Source organism: Gorilla gorilla, chromosome 19 (genome assembly GCF_029281585.2).
Source record: "Gorilla gorilla gorilla isolate KB3781 chromosome 19, NHGRI_mGorGor1-v2.1_pri, whole genome shotgun sequence".
Classification (NCBI taxonomy): Eukaryota; Metazoa; Chordata; class Mammalia; order Primates; family Hominidae; genus Gorilla; species Gorilla gorilla.
In genome coordinates, this window is record NC_073243.2 from 77,037,057 (window position 1) to 77,061,035 (window position 23,979).

The 23,979-nt window shown below is 38.5% G+C and overlaps 1 protein-coding gene across 15 annotated transcripts in view; it reads right to left on the bottom strand.

Moving 5' to 3' along the window:
* Positions 1-23,979, bottom strand: part of DROSHA (drosha ribonuclease III) — a 135,427-nt gene that overhangs the window by 38,717 nt on the left and 72,731 nt on the right. For all 15 annotated transcript variants that reach the window (XM_019013345.4, XM_055367592.2, XM_019013348.4 and 12 more), the window contains 3 exons: positions 11,754-11,861; positions 9,498-9,636; positions 8,760-8,820 (listed from right to left, as the gene is read on the bottom strand). In XM_019013345.4, the coding sequence (XP_018868890.3) occupies positions 8,760-8,820; positions 9,498-9,636; positions 11,754-11,861 (308 nt within the window). The remainder of the gene's footprint in view (positions 1-8,759; positions 8,821-9,497; positions 9,637-11,753; positions 11,862-23,979) is intronic.

The following is a 23,979-nucleotide window of genomic DNA, read 5'->3' on the forward strand; positions in this document are numbered from 1 at the left end:
TGAAAGAGAAAATATGAGTTTGGGGATGTACAAGGGGAGAAAAACCAAAGGGATGCACTGAGGAGGGAAGGAGGACACGCAGAGCCCATGGGGCCTGAGCAAAGACAGCAAAGGACAGGCTTGGGCATGAGCAGAAGCTGGCCTCACTAACTACAGGTGCTTTCTTAAATCTCTCTGACACCAACCCACATCTCCCCAAATAATTCAACAGCTGCCTGTCGAGTCTCAACCCATCTGGCTTTCAAGGCTATTCTTTATCTAGTTTCATCATACCCACCTCTTTTATCAACTAGCAACTTTCAAGTCCATGTTGATCAACCTGCACAACTGTACCATGCACACACCATCCCCTCTCCCTTCCCTGCTACCTCTCATTCCTACAGTCAACTGGGAGGCTGACCCTAAGTACTGGAGCTGCCAGGGGTGCGGGCTAACTCCCACCATCCCACCCTCATTCCCACAAAACTTCAACACTTATCACTTCATTTACAACAAAATTAGATCATATCTGTATTATTCTGTTTCATGTGTGCCAGTTTAATTTCCATATTTAAAGTATCCCTATAGTTTCCATATATAGTAGAAAATTTAAAATATTTGTAAATTATTCTTAGCTACAAAATCATCTACTTAGAAATTTAAGCACAACTGCTATCATTTCACTTATCGCATTAGTAAGTTTATTCTTCTACCCTACTATTCCTCCACATTTTGGAATTTTACAGGAAATAAAAGGTAACAGGAAAAATCTGCTAGGTTGTGAACAATGAATAAGTGATTCTGAACCCTCCTTTCAATTTATGGCCTTTAATTTATGTGAAAACATCACTCTGGAAAGCAATTACAGGTTAAGCATCCATAACCCAAAATCCAAAGTGTTCCAAAATTTGAAACTCTTCAGTGTCAATATGATGGCACAAGTGGAAAGTTCCACACCTGACCTTATGTGACAGCTTGCAATCATAACTTTGTTATGATTAATTAATACAAAAGTATTAATAATATTGTATAAAATTACCTTCAGGCTATGAGTCTAAACCCATCTGGTTTTCAAGGCCATTTCAAGGCCATCTTATATATATTTCTTATATATGAGATATATATGAAATATAAATGAATTTCAGTTAGAATTGGGTCCTATCCCCAAGATATCTCACTATATGCAAATATTCCAAAATCCAAAAATAATCTGAAACACTGCTGGTCCCAAGCATTTCGGATAAAGGATACTCAACTGTAATAGCCAATAATGGGAAATGAAAAAAAGAGAGAGAGAAAGAGAAAATACATTCATGTCTAGCTGACAAATTCATAATCTCATAATTTAGTTTAAAAAAAAAAAAAAAGGGCAGGCCAGGTGTGGCTCATGCCTGTAATCCTTTGGGAGACTGAGGTGGGAGACAGCTTAGGCCAGACGTTCAAGACCAGCCTAGGCAACAAAGTAAGACCTTGCCTGTACAAAAAATTTTAAAAATTAGCCGGGTGTGGTGGCACGTGCCTGTAGTCTCAGCTACTCTGGAGGCTGAGGTAGGAGGATCACTTGAGCCTGGGAGGTCAAAGCTGCGGTGAGTTATGATTGTACCATTGCACTCCAGCCTGGGTGACAGTGGGAGACCATGTCTCAAAAAAAAAAAGCAGTAGGTCCTAAGACAAACTTTTCTTATTTTTACCAAATATATGCTAGACTTTAAAGGACTTTTTTTTGTCGCTACTCCAGTAGCCAAGAGTGACTCAAAAGTTCCACAGTGGAGTATGACACATTATATTAACAAAAAAATTTTCAAAACTTTTCAATACTGAGATTTTGCTTTCTGTCAAATACACCAGAACTTCAAAAGCATCTGCCATCATTCTTGGAGAAAGCATCAAGGAATAGAGGCATGATTTAATGGTAAGACAATGTTAACTCCTAAGTCCTCCTGCAATTTCAAGAAACCTATTAAGCTGCTATCCTGGGTAAGGATAGAAATAAGAAAGAAATAGTGAATTTTAAAAAATAAATTCTTTTTCATGAGCCAGTAAAATAAAAATGCATTTTCTGTGGCACAGGCTTTATCTTCTTCCTAATAGTGCAAAGTACTATACAGAAAAATCTTCACATGGAAAGCAAGAAACTGGGGACAAAGGAGCTGAGGACAAACCATATTTGGATGTTTAATGCATTTTTAAAGAATAATAAGACATTTAGTCAAATATGACAATAAGTCATATTTAGTATATGCTTGAAGTCATATATTATTTTAACTGAAGTCATACTGGCATAAGTTTTACCTTAATTTCTTTTATAAACTTTCATGGAGACAAAAACTACATCTAAGGATTTAATAACCACAAAGTCGGATTATTATTCATTTTGTTGAAATACAAGGTCATGGTTCTAAACAGATTTATTCAACAGAGAGTCTGCCATTTATTAAATAATTTGCCCAAATCCAACATATGTTTTTCTGTATCTACATTATGACTAAACTCTGGCAATAAGCCATAAATAAGAATGGGGATTAAATACCACTTTAGTTTATTATACTCTACAATTCCTAAGCCAACGGTTTATCTGGAAAAATGGGAAGAGTGGGCTGCTAGTCCTCACAGCAGTAGCAAATCTTTTGTTCCTTCTTTCATTGTTTAGACTTTCTTTAATCACCCTCTTTATAAATACTAGCAGGTTCCAAGATGAGATGTTTACTGAGCAGTAAACACTCCATTTGTTTTTAAGAAGTGAATCAACAGAGGCATTATGAAATCTAGATTAACTGTAACATTTATACAGCACATTTTGTCTGAGGAATTCAATGCACTTTATAAAACACAACCATCTCCCTGTAACAGTAAGTACTGTAAGGTGCCATTCACTCCAAGGAAAGCCATCTTGGGATAGGCCAAATCCAGTGAGGGTACACAGAATCTTTCGCACTCCGGCATCCCAAGCCTCAAGCAGTGACTCGCAGAGTAGAGCTAGAGGGTGCCTTGGAGGTCAGTGGGAACTTCTACCCAACTTAGGATTCCTTCACCTCACTGCATCTGCCTGGACACTTGTAGGGAGGACAGGCCACAGACCCAGGAGATCTGAGATCCAGTAGATCTCAGATCTACTGGACTTGGGAATTCAACTTGAAGCATTTAGGGAATTTACATATATTTAATATATATTATTGTGCTTTTAATGCAAAATGTACTTGCAACTGCCATTTCCTTAAATATAGAGACATTAACAAATAGCCCATATGTATCTCTGTTGGTCCGATTTTTTTTTTTTTTTTTTTTTTTTTGAGACAGAGTCTCACTCTGTCGCATGATCTTGGCTCACTGCAACCTCTACCTCCTGGGTTCAAGTGATTCTCCTGCCTCAGCCACCCGAGTAGCTGGGATTACAGGAGGCCACCACCACGTCTCACTGATTTTTGTGTTTTTAGTAGAGAGGGTTTCATCATGTTGGCCAGGCTGGACTTGAACTCCTGACCTCAGGTGATCCACCCACCTCGGCCTCCCAAAGTACTGGGATTACAGGTGTGAGCCACCACGCCTGGCTGAGATTTTTATGCATTATATGTAGCAATGACTCTCCAAAAGAAAAAAAAAATCAAATCAAACCAAGGCAGCTTGGTTTTCCCCTTTGTTCCATTGCCACTCTTCTGGTCCCTCCTTCCCAAGGGTCTTACTGATAATACATCGATTACTTGAATCCACCAAATGCCTAATCCTTCAGACACCCTTTTTGTGCTAACAGTTCATCACAACTTGCATGAATGAATTAAATATAACTATTCAGCTCAGATTTAGGTGGTTAAACAGTGACATTTTAAAAATTATGGGTGGCATATTTGCTTGAGATAACAGCATCATAAAAGTTAATTATTTTGTAGTTTTCATGGGCAGCCAGGCTATCAAGAATTATTTATTAATTTTAAGGCTTCATGCCTTTTTTGTAAACCCCAGCCCATCCCAACTGAGATTAAGAAAGATACTACCCAGCCATTTAAACTGCTGACCGTAACCCTTCTTGATCCCCCCGCTGCCCTATTTCTAGTCAATAAGTAAATAGCCTGGGATAAAAGTAGCGTGACGAATGGCATTCCTTCCTTTAATACTTATTTACTGAGTACCTGTTCTGTGAAAGGCACTAGTTACAAAGAACAGGGAGAAAAAACATGGGTAGGACCATAGCCCTTCAAAATCTTACAGTCCAGTAAAGAAAAATAGCCCCATAACACAATTATGGGTGCACAGAAGAACAAGAATATGTTCCATAAAACAAATACCAGCAGGATTTGAGCAGGATATTACAAGGTTACATGGGCACGACAGAGGAAGTTTTACAATGACGATCAGCACACGGGGAAGGGACAGGGTATGCTTGACAACCCAGGTAAGTAGTTCTGTCTTACTTGGGTCAGTCCCTGTGAGAAGCTGTGCCCAGCTGTGGACTGCTAGCTGATAGCAGTCAACTAGCAGCAGATCCTGGCAGCCAAGGCCAAGAGGCTCTTTCTGAACAGACACTTGGGGTCAACTCTGCATCAGCAAAAAGATCATATTCAGGGCAAGAGGCTCTCAACACAAGCAGCAAAGGCCAAATGTCAAAGGACAAGAGAGATTATTTGTTTATTCTCTGTCAATAATATCATTTTCAAAATGGTAAATTCAAACATCACACAGTTTCTCAGGTATCATCCCTTCTGCCACGGTAAGAAAGCCACTACTTTGTAACAGAGCAAAAGAAAACATAAATCATGGCGTTCGAATGACATTATCAAAAGACAATTTACATACCAACGACTGTGGTAGGGGAAGATGAGACAAAGATGATTTAAACCCAGATTTTCATCATTGAAAAGTACATGTCTATGGTGTTCATGCAGCCATGTTAGAGGGCTATGGGTATATAGAATTCTACTTATTAAAATACAGACTTTACAATGTAGCAGGGTAAAATAAAACCATGGTCACACCATCCCCGAGGGTGTGATTAAGGGCTGTTTTAATTCATTCTTTTCTGATCTTAGACTCTCACAGAACATCATAGTGAGGTATATGGGCATATGATCATTTTCAAACAAGAATTTTAAAGCTCTGTCCTGCTTTTCTTTTTACCTCTTGATTGAAGAGGTTTGGTTTCTGATAACCTCAAAAGAGAACAACTCAAGGCAAGTCAATTTTTAAAAAACCTGATATATGAAGGAGATATTGGAAAAGGAAGCTGTGTCAGCCATTGCTGGCAATTTTTGTGGAGGCCAGTGGGCAGCTGAAGTAATTGCCTCGATTTCCTGTCACTTCCAACCCTACTCTGCCCACCTTTAATCCATCTCGGTCTGGATCCCCAGAATGATAAGCACAGCTATTCCACTTTCCAACTCCCCATCTTAAAAACAAAGCCACCCTCAAGCAGTTTCCTCTACTGGCTTTCCAAATAGAACCTGCTGTACCTCACACACAAAGATAATCCTCCTTGCAAGCAACCCCAGAGCCTCATCAGCCATTAAGCATTTGCTTCCATTCAGTTGTCAAACTGTGTTAATGAGTTTATACAGACCTAGGCCATTCCATTCCCAGATTCTTCAAAGGCCTCAAGACCACACATAAATGAGAATATCAATATGGGAAGGTATCTCATAAAACCAGGAAATTCAATAAGAAAAGCTAACGTACAAAACTTTCCAACTCGTTATATGAGGCCAGTATTACCATTATAATGAAACTAGACAAAACATCACGGGAAAAGAAAACTACAAACAAGTATCTCTTGTGAATACAGACACACAAATCTCAAGCAAAATACTACCAAACTGAATACAGCAGCACATGAGAAGAATGAGACACCACAATCAAGTGGGAGGCATCCCAGGAAAGCCAGGTTGGCTTAACACCCCAAATCAATTAGAATAAAAGAATAAAATGACATGATTATGTTAATAGCTACAGAAAAAGCATGTGACAAAATTCAACACCATTTCATGATAAAAACACTCAGCAAACTAAGAATAGAAGAGACCTTCTTTACTCTGATAAAAAGCATCTATAAAAACCCAACAGCTAACATCATCCTTAATAGTGAAAGACTGCTTCCTACTGAGATTAGGAAGACAAAGATCTGCTCTCAATACTTCTATTCAGTATTGTACTAGAGGCTCTAGCCAGGGCAACTAAGTTAAGAAAATGAAATTAAAAGGATTACACGGGAAGAAGTAAAACTACTGCTATTTGTAGATGATATTATTTCAAAAATAACAAAATCCTAAGGAATCCACTAAAAGACTATTAGACCTAATGAACAGGAGCAACAAGGTTGGAGGTCATAAAACCAATACACAAAAATTGACTGTGTTTCCAAACACTTGCAATGAACAACCTGAAAATGAAATTCAGAAAATAATTCCAGGCCGGGCGTGGTGGCTCACGCCTGTAATCCCAGCACTTTGGGAGGCCAAGGTGGGCGGATCACAAGGTCAGGACATCAAGACCACCCTGGTTAACACAGTGAGACTCTGTCTCTACTAAAAATACAAAAAAATTAGCCGGGTGTGGTGGTGGGCGCCTGTAGTCCCAGCTAATCGGTAGGCTGAGGCAGGAGAATGGCGTGAACCCGGGAGGTGGAGCTTGCAGTGAGCCGAGATCGTACCACTGCACTCCAGCCTGGGTGACAGAGCAAGACTCCATCTCAAAAAAAAAAAAAAAAGATTCCATTTATAACAGCACAAAAAAGAATAACATACTTCAGAATAAATTTTGCAAAAGATGTGTACTCTGAAAACTATAAAACATTATTGAAAAAATTTAAAAAGACAGATAAATGGAAAGACATCCAAGTTCATGAATCAGAAAACTTAAGATTAAGATGGTAAGCCTGGGCAACATAGCAAGAGCCCTGTCTCTATTTAAAAAAAAAAAAAAAAAAAAGGTTAAGATGGTAATCATCAACCTAAATGCCCTTCAGTGATAGACTACATAAAGAAAATGTGGGGCCAGGCACGATGACTCAGGCCTGTAATCCCAGCACTTTGGGAGCCCAAGGCAGATGGATAACTTGAGGCCAGGAGTTGGAGACCAGCCTGGCCAACATGGCGAAACCTCATCTCTACCAAAAATATAAAAATTAGCCAGGCATGCTGGCACACACCTGTAATCCCAGCTACTCAGGTGTCTGAGGCGTGAGAATCGCTTGAACCCAGGAGGCGGAGTTTGCAGTGAGCTGAGATCATGCCACTGCACCGCAGTCTGGGCAGCAGAATGAGATACTGTCTCAAAAAAAAAAAAAAAGGAAAAAAAATGTGGTACTTACACACCATGGAATACTATGCAGCCATAAAAGCGAATGAGATCATGTCCTTTGCAGGGACATGGATAGAGCTAGAGGCCATTATCCTTAGCAAACTAACACAGGAACAGAAAAAAACAAATACCACAGGTTACATGGACACATAGAGGAGAACAACACACACTAGGGCCTTTCGGAAGGTGGAGAACAAAAGGAGGGAGAGGATAAGGAATAATAACTAATAGCTATTAGGCTTAATACCTGGGTGATAAAAAATCTGTACAACAAACCCCCATGACACAAGTTTACCTATGTAACAAACTGCACTTTAAATAAACATTTTTTAAAAAGATGGTAATGATTCCCAAATTGATCTACAGAATCAACATAAAGCCTATCAAAATCCCCACTGACTTCTTTGCAGAAATTGACAAGCTAATCCAAAAATTCGTGTGGAAATGCAATAAACTCAGAATAGCTAAAACTTCATCAAAAGTTTAGTACTGCAAAGGACGTCATCAAGAGAGAGAAAAGACAATTCACAGAATGAAAAAAATTTTTGCAAATCTGATAAGGAATTTGTATCTGAGAATATATTTAAAAACTATTATAACTCAATAATTTAGAAAAACCCAATTAAAAATGGGAAAAGGATCTGAATAGATATTTCTCCGAAGAAGATGAACAAATAGTCAATAAGCACATGAAAAGATGCTCAATTTCATGAGCCCTGAGGGAAATGCAAATCAAAACCACAATGAGATAATACTTCATATTCACTAGAATAGAAGGGCTAGAATAAAAAAGACAGACAATAACAAGTGTTTTCAAAAATGTGAAGACATTGGATCCCTGCTATATTGCTGCTGGGAATATAAAATGGTACAGCCACTTCAGAAAACAGTCTGGCAGTTCCTTAAAAGGTTAAACAGAGTCACCATATGACCCAGCAATTCTACTCCTAAGTATATACCCAAGGGAAATCAAAATATATGTCCAAACAAAATCTGTACACAAATATTCAAAGCAGCATTATTCACCAGCCAAAAAGTGGAAACAATCCATGTGCCCATTAACTGATGAACAGATACATAAAATACGATATGCCCATATCATGGAATATTATTTAGCAATAAAAACAATGAAGTATTGACACATACTATACTATGGACAAATCCTGAAAACATGCTAAGTAAAAGAAGACAATCACAAAGAACTGACTTACATGATGCCTTTCATATAAAATGTTCAGAAGAGACAAATCCATAGAGGTTGAAAATAAATTGGTGGTTGCCTAGGATTGGGCAGGCTAAGGAACATGGGGAGAGATTACTAATGAGTACAGGGTTTCTCTTTGGGGTAATGTCAATGTTGCAAAATTAGATGATGGCCATGGATACACAACTTTGTGAACATACTAAAAACCACTGAATTGTATGCTTTAAATGAGTAAACTGTATAGTACGTGAATTATATATCCATCAAGTTGTTTTTTAAAAATCAACTTTACCTCGAGGGAGTTGGGTCATCTTGGCCAAGGCGTGACATGATATTTATCAAGGTGTTAATCCCTATTTAAAATAAAAAACAAATACACAAGTAAATACAGATAGAAGAATTATAGGACCATCATATTACAGTAGAAAAAAATTATCTCATCTCAATGTGATTTTAAAAGGTTTGGAATCTACCTGTCTAAAAGTGTGATAAACAATTATTTAAAACACTGGATAGGAAAAAGAAATTTCTCTAAAAAACTCATCAACCCTTATTATAGTTCTTGCTCAAAGTAAGTACTATAAAAGAGTCCGTGGGGCCAGGCACGGTGGCTCAGGTCTGTAACTTCAGCACTTTGGGAGGCAGAGGCGGATAGATCACTTGAGGTCAGGAGTTCAAGACCAGCCTGGCCAACATGGCAAAACCCTGCCTCTAATAAAAATACAAAAAAACTAGCCAAGTATGGTGGCACATGCCTGTAATCCCAGCTATTTGGGAGGCTAACGCAGGAGAATCGCTTGAACCCAGGAGGCAAAGTTTGCAGTGAGCTGAGATCGTGCCACTGCACTCCAGCCTGGGTGACAGAGTGAGACCCTGTCTCAAAAAAAAAAAAAAAAAAAGAGTCAGTAAGCACTAGAATATGAGATGGTGAAAGAGTCACCCAGGGAACCATTCCTAGAGGCGAAATAATTTACAACAGAAAACACAGGCCAAAATAGGAGATTCACATCTTAAAATCATCCAGACATACCTTTCTTCCGCATGTGCATGTGATGAACTTTTCTGTCTCCGTATTTGGGCTGCCGAATTCCACAGTTAGACAACGAATTCCTGGCATGATCAGGATTCATTCCAAAATTTAAATGATGACTTGGATGAGTCATGGCCAGCTAAAATTTCAATGAAATAAGTTCAGTCTTTAAAACAGCATAAACTGGGTGCAGTGGCTCACGCCTCTAATCCTTAGAGGGACCACTTTAGCCCAGGAGATCAAGACTAGCCTGGGCAACACAGTGAGACGCCATCTCTACAAAAAATAAAAAATTAGCCTGGTGTGGTGGCACCTGACTGGAGTCCCAGCTACTCAAGAGGCTGAGGTGGGAGGCTCACTTGAGCCCAGGAGGTCGAGGCTGCAGTGAGCTATGATCATGCCACTGCACTCTAGCCTGGATGACAGAGGGAGACCCTGTCTCAAAAAACAAAAACAAAACAAAAACTCAGCATGGGAGCACCATCTTTGTATCATCCCAAATTAAGCAGGAAAGGGAGCTGTCTATCCAGTTGAATTCTAAGCCCTGATCTTTCCATCTTATCTCCCCAAGTATCTGTAAACAGACAACCTACAGAATGGCAGAAAATACTTGCATACTATATATCCAACAAAGGACTAATATCCAGAATCTACAAGGAACTAAAACAAATCAGCAAGAAAAAATAATAATAATAACAATAATAATCCCATTAAAAAGAGGGCAAATGACATGAACAAACATTTTTCAAAAGAAGATATACAAATGGCCAACTAACATGAAAGAATGTTCAACATCACTAATCATTAGGGAAATGCAAATTAAAACCACAAGGAGATACCACTTACCACTTTACCCCAGTCAGAATGGTCATTATTAAAAAATCAAAAAACAGCAGGTGTTGGTGTGATGCAGTGAAAAGGGAAGGCTTATAATACACTGAACTTTACATAAACTACATAAATTAGTATAACCTCTACGAAAAACAGTATGGAGATTTCTCAGGAAACTAAAAGTGGATCTAACACTTGATTTGGTCCTCCCACTACTGTGTATCTACCCAAAGAAAAAGAAGTCATTATATCAAAAAGACACCTGCACTTCTATGCTTATTGCAGCACAATTCACAATTGCAAAGATATGGAATCAACCTAAGTGCCTATCAACGGATGAGTGAATAAAGAAAACGTGGTATACATATACCATGGAATACTACCCAGCAATAAAAAGAATGAAATAATGTATTTTGCAGCAACTCAGTTGGAACTACAGGCCATTATCCTAAGTTAATTAACTCAGAAACAGAAAACCAAATACCACATATTCTCACTCACAAGTGGAAGCTAAGCTATGGGTACCCAGGGGCATACAGAGTGGTATAACGGACACTGGAGACTCAGATGGGGAGTGTTGGGAGGGGGGTGAGGGATGAAAAACTACCTATTAGGTGTAATGTACACTATTCAGGTGACAGGTAAGCCCAGACTTCACCACTATACAATTCATCCATGTAGCCAAAAACCACTTGTACCCCTAAATCTATCGAAAAAAATTTTAAAGTGGCCAAAACAAACAAAAAACAAATTTCCAGATCTCTGATGCAAGCCCTCTTCTGCAAACAAACATAAAAATCCACATCTTTAGGTTGGGCGTGGTGGCTCACACCTGTAATCCCAGCATTTTGGGAGGCCAAGGCAGGCACATCACCTGAGGTCAGAAGTTCGAGACCAGCCTGGCCAACATGGCAAAAGCCTGTCTCTACTAAAAATACCAAAATTAGCCAGGCATGGTGGCGGGCGCCTGTAATTCCAGCTACTCAGGAGCCTGAGGCAGGAGAATTGCTTGAACCCGGGAGGCGGAGGTTGCAGTGGGCCGAGATCACGCCATTGCACTCCAGTCTGGGAAACGAGCGAAACTCTGTACCAGAAAAGAAAAAAAAAAAAAATCTACATCTTTCAGAGAAGTTAGAATACTCAGCACCTGGAAAGGAGAGCCATAAAGGAGGAAAAGTCAGAATAAGGTACTCAGAGTTGACAAATTTTAGTTTTAGTCAATTTCTTTAGGGACAGTCTCACATAAATGTAAGAGAATGGGCTGGAAAGCAGCAGAGGCAACCAGGGTAGAGCAATGGAGAGAACTATGTTTCTAACAATCCTTGTCACTTCCCAGGATAGAGAACCCAATGTACCATTTGTGACCTGCAAGATGAATTACTCCTATCTTGTTATTATGTGAGTTTACAGGAGAATAATTCTTACCTGCAACAGACAACGATCTTGGAAAGTATATCCTATCAACTTGTCCAAATGCATTAGGCATTGGTGGTAGCGGATGTGATGGGTCAGAACAGGTAGCATCATTGCATGCTAGGAAAAAAAAGATTCAATATGTTTAACTTTATAAAAACTTATAAAGTCACTTCATTTATTTTACAACAAGCCAGAACCATTTTCACATTGCAAATTCCATCTCACTAAGTCCTGAAACAGCTTATTGGCTGCATGGCATTCTGGAGAATCCTCTGTGAGAGACTGTAGCTGTTAAGAGTATATAGTCTCTAGAATCAGAATGCCTGGGTCCAAATCCTGCTCTGCCACTCATTCACTGTGTGACCTGGGGCAAGTTATCTTACCTCTCTGTGTCAGTTTCCTCACCCGCACAATGAGAATAATAAATATACCTACTTCCGAGGATAGCTAAAAGGATTAAAAGAGGAAATACGAAAATCTTCTTAGAACAAGGCCTGTTAGCCCTCATTCCATTAGGAATAGCCCTGGTTCTATCAGTATTCAGCAGGGTAGCTTCGAGTAAGTCACATGCATTTCCGTGCCTCCTTGTCTATCTTTAATAAAAGGGAATGGATTAGGATTCATTCATTCTGAAACTTTTTCAGGCTCAAGATATTTTTGGGAATCCAAGGAAAATGACTCTTTCCCCAGAAAAATGTCCCTGTGCACAAACATGCAAAAGTTGTACACAATTTTAATGGGTTCACAAACCCCTAAAGCTCACGACTATCCTTGAAGAGCTTCTCAACCAGATATGCCACCCTAAGTTTGACATTTAATGATCTAACATTCTGAAGACAATTTTTATAAAGCCACCAGTATAGTTAAGGTACCCAAGGACACAGAATTTAAATTTTTCCTTCAATCCCTTTTCATTTGGCTATAAATTCCTTATTGGGAGATAATTTCATGGAAGGCATATCTTTTTCTTTTCCTTGATACTATTTCCCAAGAACACAAGAGAATGTAAGGAGTCGTTCTTATTCATCAGAACCTGGAGGATGGACCCAGCCCACAGAATGATTGACATATGCTTTATATTATTTCAGTCTTTGAAGTATTTTAAGCTGGTATTGTTTAAAAATACATGAAAATGGATTTGCTTGAAACTACAGAAATTAGTTATGTTATTAACTTATAAAGAAAGATTCATTCTACCAAATAGGATCTCTAATCAACAAAAAAATCTTTCTTGCCAGTTCAATTCAGTAAGTATATAATTGAGCACCTCCACGTGTAAGGCCTTACAATATGTGTGGAAGATAGAAAAGGTAAAGACATTGTTTTTGCCAGTAAAGCTAGAAATATGCCATTAGGATTTGAATTATCAGCACTTTATCCACTTTGTTTTTGTAAGTGCTGTGCTGATAAACACAACAATATGGAAACAACATGCACAACCAAAGTCTAATAGTTTTCCCGCCATTTAAACTGCAGGAAGCTCAAGAGTTGATGCTAAAAACTCAAGGTGGACAGGACATGGGTTAGGACATGAAGACTATTCAGTGCAACTGCCTTTCTAAAGCATGAACTCAACCTGGTGAATTGTTTACTTTTTTAATATTTCCTATAAGAGATGAATCGCTGCCTGTCAGGAAAATAAAACCCTCTTTAGAGTTTGCTGATTATTAAAAAATTACCTTTATTTTTGAGACAGGGTCTCACTCTGTTACCCAGGCTAGAGTGCAGTGACACAATCACAACTCACTGCAGCCTCGACCTTCCAGGCTCAAGAGATCCTCCCACCTCAGCCACCAAACCCCAGTAGCTGGGACTACAGGCGTGCAGCACCACACTCTGCTAATTTCTGTGTTTTTTTGTAAAAATGAGGTTTCGCCATGTTGCCCAGGTTGGTCTTAAACTCCTGGGTTCAAGGGATCAGCCTGTCTCGGCTTCCCAAAGCACTAAGATTACATAGGTGTGAGCCACTGCGCCAGGCCCGAAAATTACTATTAACTTTAAGCCCAAATCTGTATCTTTGGAAGTTTTATCCCTTCAATCCTAGTTCTACTCAGAAACAAAATGCATTTAATGGCAGGCTTTCCACATCTTGTTTTAGCTAACCTATACTTTACTTCCTTACTTCCTTTAACCTTTTCTCATGTAAAACAGCTTTGAATCCCTTAACCACTTCCCCTAAACCTGCTCCAAACAAAGCCTGTTTCTCCTTCCAAATAAACCTTTTGTGAGTACCATGGAAGGGTATAGATGACCCGTGTCCATCCTGAATCCCAGACATCAAGTCTCAATGTTACCTACAAGACTTTAAATTTCTAACTCAGTTTTTAAAAGTATGAATCTTTGCAATATAAAAATACAATCATCTTTATGTCTGGCATCTTTATGTCTGCCAACTGCTTTAATTAAAAAAAAAAAAACCCTCAAATTCTCCCATAAAAATAGAGCAACTAGACTAGCAAAATGAAAGACCAATGAATATTATCTACATAAAAACTAAATGACAAGGTACCCTCTTGAGTCCCTAAATAAGAGTGTATGAGGAGAAAGAGCTATGTCTCAGCATCTATGTGAGAGAAGAGAGGCACAGGCCCTGATAATGGAAGAAACTCAAAATTAACAACACATGTTCACCGGAAATAACCCAAACTGGAGAGAGCTCTGCCAAATCTAATTCACTGAGTGAATACGGGAGGACAGTTTAACTATGCTTAAGACACCTGGGACCTACAAACACTCAAAACACAAAAAAACAAAAACTGAAGCTCCCTGCAAGGTAGAAGCCCTACAACCAGGAGAAAGTGTTGGGAGTGAAAGCCACATTTCGCAAGAGAGGGAAACGAAAGGCAAAAGAGAGGAGGTCCAGACAAAAGCAGAGGGGGCAGATTTTAGTGTGAAGCCATATTATTTCTTTTATCACTGCAAAAACAACAGGAGGAGGAGCTCCAGAACCATGAAAAACTATCCTGGCTTATACCTCCTTTCTAAAAGTACAGGAAACTATTTCATTTGGTTTACTTAATTTTTAAGTTTCTTAAACAGCAACAGAAAAGAATCATGATCAAATCCCATTCAAAGATTTTTCTAAGAAGAGGAGTAAAATAACATCCTTGCTGATAATAAAAACATTCCAGAGGCCCGGCACAGTGGTTCACACCTGTAATCCCAGCACTGTGGGAGGCCGAGACAGGCGGATCACGAGGTCAGGAGATCGAGATCATCCTGGCTAACATGGTGAGACCCCGTTTCTACTAAAAACACAAAAAATTAGCCGGGTGTGGTGATGGGCGCCTGTAGTCCCTGCTACTCAGGAGGCTGAGGCAGGAGAATGGCGTGAACCCAGGAGGCGGAGCTTGCAGTGAGCCGAGATCGTGCCACTGCACTCCAGCCTGGGCGACAGAGCAAGACTCTGTCTCAAAAAAAAAAAAAAAAAAAAAAAATTCCAGAGAAACATACCAATAACCTTCGAAATAAGAAAAGAAATTACTAAAACAATAGGAGGATTAACAAAAATTACAAATAAATATTACATAAATTCAGAAATGAGATTAGAGGAAAGGAAGATCTGAAAAGAAGTGACAAAACTCAGGAAAAAGAAACATAAAAGGAGATAAGCATTTCAAGATTAAACAAGAAGGAACACAAAATCAGATCAGCCCAATGAATAGTGCTTTTGAAAAATAGAAATGAAGACTTCAAGAGAAAATGACAGATCCAGAAGAGAAGCAAAAAAGATATAAGATGCATATATCTTATAAGAAGATATAAGATGCATATATCTTATAAGAAGATGTAAGATGCAAGAAGTAACTACTACTTCTTGAATGAAGAATTCAAGAGAACATGATAGATCCAGAAGAGAAGCAAAGAAAATACAAGATGCATATAAGTGGAGTACTTTAAAAATCAAAATAATAGAAAATAATGAAACGTGTAATACAAGAAAAAGAAAACTTTCCTGAGATAAAAGACAACTTGAAAGTATATACTGAAAGTATATACAACATACCTGAAAAAATTAACTGAAAAGAGCTGAGACATATTCTAGTAAACTATTGGTTTCTAAAGAAAAAGAAAAAATCCTTTGGGCACTCAGATAAAAGGACCAAGTCACTTAAACTCATATTGTTATCACACTTCTTTTTTTTTTTTTTTTTGAGACGGGGTCTCACTCTGTTACCCAGTTTGGAGTGCAGTGGCACGATCTCGGCTCACTGCAACCTCCATCTCCCAGGCTCAAGTGATCCTCCCACCTCAGCCTCCCAAGTAGCTGGGACCACAGGTGTGCACCACCACACTCAGCTAATTTTTTGTATTTTTTGTAGAGACAGGGTTTCGCCATGTTGCCCAGGCTGGTCTCGAACTCCTGAGCTCAGGTGATGCACTTGCCTTGGCCTCCCAAAGTGCTGGGATTACAGTTGTGAGTACCTGTACCTGACCATATTGTTATACTTTTGACAGCAATGTTTTATGCCAGAAAACAATGAGAATGTATTTAAAATATTAAAGAAAGAAAATGGGATCCACAGATTTTATATCCAGCCAAACTGACCGTTAAAACAAAGGCCACAGGCAAACTGTGAGGAACATGCAGAAACTCAAGGACCACTGTTTCTATAAGCCCTTCTTGAGGAATGTTTTAGAAAATGAGCTTCAGACAAACAAAAAAGGGGAGGTGGGAGATTGATAATGACATGATCTGATGATTACTTGCAAATATATTTTTATTGGTAGATAATCACAAGTGAGTCAATATAAGAAATAATTAAACATTCTAACATTGATTAGTACAACCATCAGAAAACAAGGGGAGAATAAGAAATATATAAAGAGTAGGATGAGGTTGCTGTCTGCCTTATTAACTTGCAACAAAAGGATATCACTTCAAATTAGGTGCCAGGTGAGAGAGAGGATTATGGGAAGAAGCAGAGAGAAGCTATTTTTACTAAAAGACAACAAGATACACACACACACACACACACACACACACACACACACAGAGAGAGAGGAAGAGAAGTAAGGGAGAAATGTAATTATACTATAAAGTTGTCAGTATAAAGGTAACCATTAGAATAAAAATACAAGCCTTCCCGAATACAAAGGATATGAAGAGGAAAAAACAAAGCCAATATAATGGATTTCATAGTAACCACTAACATAAAACTGTTTGACAGACAGAAAGCCAAACATATCAATAAGCTCTATATATTACTACAGAGTGATCTCCCAGACACATGGTTTTGTTGTTGTTGTTGTTTTGTTTTGTTTTTTAGAGACAGGGTTTCACTCTGTCGCCCATGCTGGAGTACAGTGGTACAATCATAGCTCACTGCAGCCCCAAACTCCTGGGCTCAAGTGATCCTTCCACATCAGCCTCCTTAGTGGCTAGGACAACAGGTGTGCACCACCTGGCTAAGTTTGCAATCCTCTTGCCTTGACCTTCCAAAGCACTGGAATTTAAGGCCTGAGCCATCACACCTGGTCCAGACACATTGTTAAGTGAACAAAATCTCAGCAGAGAAAAGTGTAAGATACCACCATTCATACAAGAAAGAGGAAAACAAAGAAAAATACATATATATTTGCTTTCATAAACATAGGAAATTAAGCCTTTTTTTTTGATGCAGTCTTACTCTGTTTCCCAAGCTGGAGTTCAGTGGTGTGATCTCGGCTCATTGCAACCTCTGCCTCCTGGGTTCAAGCTATTCTCCTGCCTCAGCCTCCCAGGTAGCTGGGACTACAGGCACACACCACCACTCCCGGCTAATTTTTTGTATTTTTAGTAGAGACAGCGTTTCACCATGTTGGCCAGGCTGGTCTCGAACTACTGACCTCAGGTGATCTGCCCGCCTCGGCCTCCCAAAATGCTGGGATTACAGGCGTGAGCCACTACGTGCATAGCCAGGTCAAGCCATTTTTAAAAGATAGTTACCTGTCCTGGGTGGGTGGCAAGAAAAGGATACAAGCAACAGAGATAGAAGTTAGACTTAAAAAAAGTACACTTGACCCCGTAAATCTGACTGCAGAGTCATGTAAACATTTTACATAATTATAAAACAATCTTTCATTTTTAAAAGGAACCTAGGCCAGGCACAGTGGCTCATGTCTGTAATCCCAGCACTCTGGGAGGCTGAGGCAAGAGGATCACTTGAACCTAGGAGTTTGAGACCGGCCTGGGCAACAAAGCAAGACCCCGTCTCTACAAAAAACTGAAAAATTAGCCAGGCATGGTGGCACATGCCTGTGGTCCCAGCTACTTGGGAGGCTGAGGTGGGAGAATGTGTTGGGCCTAGAAGTTCAAGGCTGTAGTGAGCCATGATCGCAGTGTCACTGTACTCCAGCCTAGGTGACACAGCAAGACCGTGACTCAATCAATCTGTCAGTCAGTCAATGGAATTCTTAAAATCAAAAGTAAAATGAAACAAATGAATTCTGTGTATCCAGTTTGTGGCATAACCACGGGATACAGAAAATTGAGTGTAAATCCCCAGTGAGATACAGCTATAGATAATCAAAGACAAAAATGAACACAGACAGTCCCCAACTTACAATGGTAAGACTTACGATTTTTTGACTTTACAATGACATGTAAACAATGTTAATTCAGTATGCTTCTTGACTGATGATATGCTATGTCCCAATAAACCTATCATAAACTGAAAATTCAACTTATGATCTTATGATATTTTCAACCTACTCTGGGTTTACGGGTTTACTGGGATGTAACCCCATTGTAAGTCAAAGACCATCTGTACTCCCAAACAAACAAGCAACTATTTTCCATCACCATATTGGTGGTGGTGCTGTTAAATTGCTAATCTGGGACTACTTGTTGTATGTTATGGAATAAATCAAATGAGTAATTTTTGGTGCTGTCCCACAGGATCTTCATCTCAGGGTAATCAAATAGTTGATGAGGAAAAGATCCTTTTTCAAAAGTATTTTAAGTAATCAATGAAGAAAGACAGAATTTGAATATCATTTTGGCAGACCCTGGGTCTACATAACGATCCATCAGTGACCGATAATGTCACATACAAATAAAGAGAGTCCTCACCACCAGCTATGAAAATATCTTGCAAAAAAACTGAACTTAAATCTGGTCAGTGCTATTCAACAGAACACTCTATGATGATGGAAATATCCTATTATCTGTGCTGTTGTAATGGGCAGTAGCCACATGTGTCTACTGAGCACTCAAAGTGTGGTGAGGGCAACTGAGAGGCAGAATTTTTAATTTCATTTAATTAATTTAAATTTAAATAGCCACATGCAACCAGTGATACTGGGCAGTGCAGTTTTAGATCTAACTACCAATTTATAGGAAACACAAGGGGCAGAAGTACCTGGTAAATGACACCAGAAAGTTGCAATCAGCAAAACTCAGACTACACTGTAGGAACTCTACAGGACACATAATCCAATTTCTTCAACAACAAATGTTTGCAAGGGAAAAAGAGGAGAAATGGAGTGAGAACCTACAGATTAAAGAGACTTAAACAACATCAACTAATCACAATGTATAGATCTCACATGGATCCAAATTCAAACAGACTAAAATAAATTTAACAGACAATGAGAAAAATGTAAACATTGACTAGGTATTTGATGATATTACAGAAATGCTTTTGAAAACAGTCGAAGCTAAGTGATAGTTCACAGAGTTCATTATACTTTTCTCTTGCATCTTGTATGTTTTAAATTATTCCTAATAAAATATAATACTAGCCAGATGAGGTGACATGCACCTGTAGTTCCAGCTATAGGAGGCTGAAGCAAGAGGGTTGCTTGAGCCCAGGAGTCCAAGGCAACAAGGCCAGAGTGCACTATTATTGCACCTGCGAATAGCCACTGGATTCCAGCCTGGGCAACACAGCAAGACTCCCACGTCTAAAAAGAAAAAAAAAAAAAAAAACTCTCTCAGGCCAGTTAGCCTTTAAACAAATCTTTCCTTTCTTCACAAGCAGCACTACACTCCAATTAAAAAATCAAGTATCTCATACAGACTAAAAATCAAAATTCCTTTGTTAACAATAACTATGAAGCCATTGCCCTCCCAGACATTCCTCCTTCCCCCTGCTACAAGATCTAATTTAGAAAATACATCCTTCAACTTGCTGTCCAAAGTCTCTGAATCCCTAGAGATGTTACTTTTCACTGTTGGGTCATTCCTTGACAAATCATTGAGGAAGAGAATCAGATAGTTTGATAATGCATGGCAGCCTTCCATCCCATTCCAGATGGCCACTCTAGGAAGACAGCATATTCATTAATTAGTCCAAATACAGCTCTCTGTCCACTCAATACAAATACCAACCACCACAACTCAGCTTTCCTCAAAGACCAACAGTTCTCCAGGCACCTGTGCTTCCTTTTTTTTTCCTTAAGAAGTTACAATGTCTCCGCATTTGGCATGAGTCTCCAGTTTGGCATGAGTCTCCTACTGGTGATGTGACTGTGATGGTGCAAATTCTTTGCTCCTTTTTTCATGTCTTCTGAGTCAGTTTATTGATTTCCATGGACCACCTTCTCAGTATAGCATAGGGTCCAGGTGCCTCCCTCTACAGAAGATACCAATTTAACCTCAGTGTGTGAAACCCTATTCTTAAAAAATACAGGTCTTACTGCAGCATGTTGCTTTTCTTCCTCTTCTGAGTCATTATGCTGAATTTTTTAGACTCAGATTCAGGTTTTGATTCCTTTTTCTTCCACATTACCCAGAATTCACTCTAACAAGCAGCAACACAGAAAAAATTCTTCAACAATTTATCTACAAACATAGTGACAGGTCCACATTCGGTTCACATATAATTACAAGTTATAGCACCCACCCCTAGGTTTTCAATCCTCTTAACATTGGCTGGGGCACCAGGTAGAATTTTCTAATCTCCTAACAATCCTTGGTAACTTCTCTGGTTGGGGAAAATGTACTTCCAGAGGGAGATGCTGGTACTGAGGTCACTCCATCTCAGATTTAACACAATGGTTTCATCTCCTGCAGAAACCAGATAGCATCTCAAGGCTTTCACTAGCAACCTACTAGCAATTATTACTAAAAAACAGTAGGTTCTATATCAGTGAACTACCAAACACAGAGGAAAAACTACCAAGGATTTTAAATAAATCCTTTCTTGTAAAAATTATGAGCCTATCTGTTCAAAGACTTTGAATAATCATAAAATTATTCAAAGTATTCAGTGTATAAATTCACTTAACTGCTATTTCCCAGTCAATTAGATTTTTATTCTTCATTACCAAAAATACTAAATGCTTTCATTTTGGAGGTTTTAAACTGCATTATGATATGCCACCAGCTTATGTGAGGAAAACACAAAAGAAAACATTTATTCTAATACAAGAAATTAAATATCATTGTAAGCCACAGCCAATTCTACTGGCAAAAAACAACAACAAAAACACTGTTGGTCCCTTTCTCAAAAAATTACAGGTTTTATTAAACATTCATTAAAATCTTTACGTTAAGAACAAAGTAAAGGCCAAATAAACAATAAAAAATGTTAGCATATATGACTTGTGACTAGACAAACCTGCACTGGACTAAACATTTAATAAGGACGTAAAAAGACTACCCTATCCTAAAAATACAACCAAAACAGCTTCCAAAATATATTCATAGATGTTTGGTCATTAATGCTACATGATAAAACATTTTATCTGATTTCTTTACAACAAAACTAGAGAGAATGGCTTTGCTGCCTTCATTGTTCACTGAAGGAATTTCAAGGTTAAAAAAATTCAAACAAAATATATGGCAAACATCGATAATTTAAGGACAACTGTTCAGAACCTTTGTGTGATGCATGTAAAATACCTGAGAATTTTAAAACATAAAAATTCCAGGAAAAGCTAACGTATCATCTGCGGCAAAAACTCTTAGTTAAAATGTACCCAGAAGTTCTCTACTTGTCAAAGATTTTCTGTAAGATGTATCTGTAGAAAGGAAGACTTTCTGACCATTAATATGCAATAGGACAGACTAAGAGAAAGTTCAGTGAGGAGAGTCAAGGGAGTTTCAAATGACTAGCCCATGGCTTGCAGTCAGTGGTTTATTTATTCCCACATTCATAAAAACAGTTACCACTTCAAACAGTTACCAGTTCCAGTTCATTCTGGCACAAGGAAAGGTATACATAAACATAATGAAAATATTTGTTGCAAAAATACTTATTTTGAGCCCAAAGTCAACTACACTAGTTTACTTTTGCCATTTTCCCCTAAATCATTTTCCCCTAAATCTTACTGTAGGGTTTTTTTTCTTTTTTTATTTAAAGTTTGAACTAGGTTGCTCCTGTGTCATGAATGAGTTGAACACCTCCAAATTTCCATATGTTGATGTTTTAAGTTCAATGAAGGTTGACAATTTACTTTCACAACCCCAAGAATATTCACTGATGGTGAAATAATATTTAATATGTCAAAATAAACAGATACTTCATCTGTTCATCTAACCTTGACAGCTACAGAATGCATCCAGGATAATTTGATTTTGGTGTGTAAGGTACTATTTCACCAAAGTACAGGGTTTTTTGGTTTTAATAGTTCACTCTCAGCCCCCATGTTGCCACTGTGTAAGTGGCATTTCCTTCTCTTCCGCTTCTATGGACTTCTCAGGTAGCTTGCTGGCTCATTTTCATTCATTTATATGCAGACATTTCTTTACAAACCATAAAGCAATTCCTTCTGTATTCAGTATATGAACTCATAGGCAACAATTTACATGCTTCATCAAGTCATTTACATATGAGTAATTTTATCAAAATCTTAAAAAGACTTCCATTCAGAGGACCAGAGAATGGAAGCATGGCTTCTAAACAGATGGCAGTTCTCTCTGGAAGAGTGAGAGTTCTACAGAGGGAGGAACGGTTATTAGATCATAAAGCATTCACCTTTGCAGGAGTTTAATCAGGATCCCTTTTCTTCCACCAGTTAGGCAAGGAAACTGAGTGAGTCCTTTTGCCTACCAACCTCGAAACAGAATATAGCATATCACACAGCAAGAGACAAGATCACTTACTCCTCCAGCTGCTTCTCAACTAGCTGAGGGTAGAGGAAGGACATTTGTGATATAGCTGAAGAATACAAAACTGTACTGGAACAGATAATTCAGCACTCTTATTTGCTTCACAAAAAGAAAAAAAAAGGCTCAATGCTTCAGAAAAAAAAAAAAAGATACTGTATTCAGTGGCCTTAGGGACTGCTGCAGGAGGTGGGGGAGAAATTAAGTAAAACAGGATACTGTCTCCACTCCCATCTCCCACTAGTCAATCAGGCAGTTATTCTTTATCTTTTTACAAATAATGGCTCTAGAAGGGTTTTGTATGAAAAAAAAAATACTTTGAAGTTAACCAAAAACACAAGTTCAAAACTACGAACTAGAAGGTCTGGAAGGCGCCTTCTAGTTCTTAATGCTCAACAATTTTATGATCTCTTAGACAATCAACTCTGACTTATCACTGAGATCATCAGATTTGGAGCAAACTGTCTAGGATTCTGCTCACTGGTCTGATGATGTCCACCTTTGGATGACATTACGTTGGTTTTGGGGAAACACTGACAAACAGAAAAACCAGGTGATACGGCTTCAAATGGCCCTGAGAGAGAATCAATGGAAGTAAAATATTCATCTGAAAGTACTGACAGTCATAAGATATTTGTCAATTGGTAAAATAACTGTAGACTTGGTGAAAATAGCTGGCTACCACTGTAGATGATTACCCTGAAAATATGGCAATATTACACCAATAGCAGTTCATCTTAATGCAAAAATAGTTAGCTTTGGACATCACTTAGTAAATAAATTGTGTAGCAATACTTTTAAACCCTGCTAGTCAATATAATAATTAAATGCCAACACTGATTTTTTTAAAAATTCATTATGATGAAATGAACACTAAGAAGAGCTAAGAGTAAGCTGCTTGAACTTACTGCAACACATGCTACCATTGAAACAGATAAATGGAAGCCTGGAAGTATTCTTCCAAAAGGCTGAACACAGCAAACTGCATTACCAAACCATGGCCTGTGTACCCCTTTCCTTTACTGTAATTCTCATGGACTTCATCCAATATCAATTGTGACAAAAGAATCAAGTGAAAAAACAGAATATGTTGGTTTAGGGGATCTTTAATCACATATAAATTCCACCCATAGGAAAAACAAAAATGCTTATTAGTCAGTCAGTTACATATAGCAGAAATGTTACTCTATTGCATTCACC